General features: G+C 62.5%; 1 protein-coding gene across 1 annotated transcript; it reads left to right on the forward strand.

Moving 5' to 3' along the window:
- Positions 1-6: 6 nt before the first annotated feature.
- LOC127752280 (uncharacterized) lies at positions 7-1,157 on the forward strand. The gene is made up of 3 exons (XM_052277153.1): positions 7-151; positions 240-823; positions 912-1,157. Exons 2-3 carry the CDS (start codon positions 284-286, stop codon positions 1,149-1,151), a joined length of 780 nt encoding a protein of 259 aa, XP_052133113.1. The 5' UTR covers positions 7-151; positions 240-283; the 3' UTR covers positions 1,152-1,157.
- The last annotated feature ends 6 nt before the right edge of the window (positions 1,158-1,163 follow it).

A 1,163-nucleotide genomic window follows, 5' to 3' on the forward strand; every position in this document is an offset into this window, starting at 1 on the left:
GAGCTGGAGGCGCTGCTCATCACGCACCCGGCCGTGTGCGAGGCGGCCGTCATCGGCGAGCCCCACGAGTACGGCGAGGCGCCGCGCGCCCTGGTGCGGGTGGCCGACGGACATCGCGTCACTGAGGAGGAGCTTTGCCAGTTCATATCGGGTGAGAATGTGCTCAAGTTCCGCAACTCGTGCGTTGGAGTCTCTAGCTGTTTGATTCTGTGGATCTGACTGCTCCTCTTTCCCCGCAGGCAAGGTGGCACCGCACAAGCAGTTGCGGGGCGGCATCACCTTCATGTCTGTGCCGTTCCCCCGTACGGCCAGCGGCAAGCTGCAGCGCAAGAAGCTCCGCGCCCTCCTCCAGGACGCTGACGACTCTTTCAACTCGTCCGCGTGCTCGGACCCTTCCTCGCCGACAGCCGCCCCGGCCCCGGTAGAGTTGCCGGTTGCAGAGCAACCGCAGCCCGCCTCGTCGGTGGAGGCGCCGGCCCCAGAGGCGCCGGTCCCGGTCCAGGTCACGGCCGCGGCGCCCCAGGACGCCACCCCGTCGGAGCGGCTGATCGCTGCCGAGGCTGAGGTGACTGCGGCGGACAGGGTGGCCGCAGAGACGCTCGAGGACGCTCTGGAGACGCTCGAGTCAATCACAGGCGCTGCGATGTCGCCCGAACCCCAGGGCGAGCAACAGTGCCGCCCGTCGCTCGCGTCCATCAACACCTTGTCCACCATCTACTCGGAGTCCCCGGTCAGCACGCCCCCCTCGGCGGGTATACCCTACACACCAGAGGACGTATTTGCAACACCGTTTGCAGTTGCTCGGCTCAAGGAAGCAGCGCAGGTGAGGCACCATGATGTTATTTGACGTGTATGCTACGAGCTTTTAGTTTGCCATTACCTAAAACCCCTCGCTTCTGGACTCTTTCTAGGTGCCGTTGCCAGCATCCGAGCCAAACTCCCCTGCTGGGAACCTCCTGAATGGAAGCTCTTGTTCCATCCCTGCGGATCTGGCTTCGCCTCTTCAAGCCATGAACCTTCTGGACGACACTCAAGGCACTCAAGGCACTCAAGGCACACCAGGCTCAATGGGCTCCGCTCTAATGGACCTGGTATCCCCGCTCGAATCAAACATTTATGATCAGTCCACTGCAACATCACCCCAATCCTAACCACTACTTTAA

This window comes from Frankliniella occidentalis, unplaced genomic scaffold (assembly GCF_000697945.3).
Source record: "Frankliniella occidentalis isolate FOCC.00 unplaced genomic scaffold, Focc_3.1 Scaffold5919, whole genome shotgun sequence".
Taxonomy (NCBI): Eukaryota; Metazoa; Arthropoda; class Insecta; order Thysanoptera; family Thripidae; genus Frankliniella; species Frankliniella occidentalis.

Bases quoted from the DNA above. Each gene is read 5' to 3' on its own strand.
- LOC127752280 (XM_052277153.1), top strand. From the start codon at position 284: ATGTCTGTGCCGTTCCCCCGTACGGCCAGCGGCAAGCTGCAGCGCAAG. The intron at 824-911 runs GTGAGGCACCAT...GACTCTTTCTAG, and splicing joins GGCTCAAGGAAGCAGCGCAG to GTGCCGTTGCCAGCATCCGA.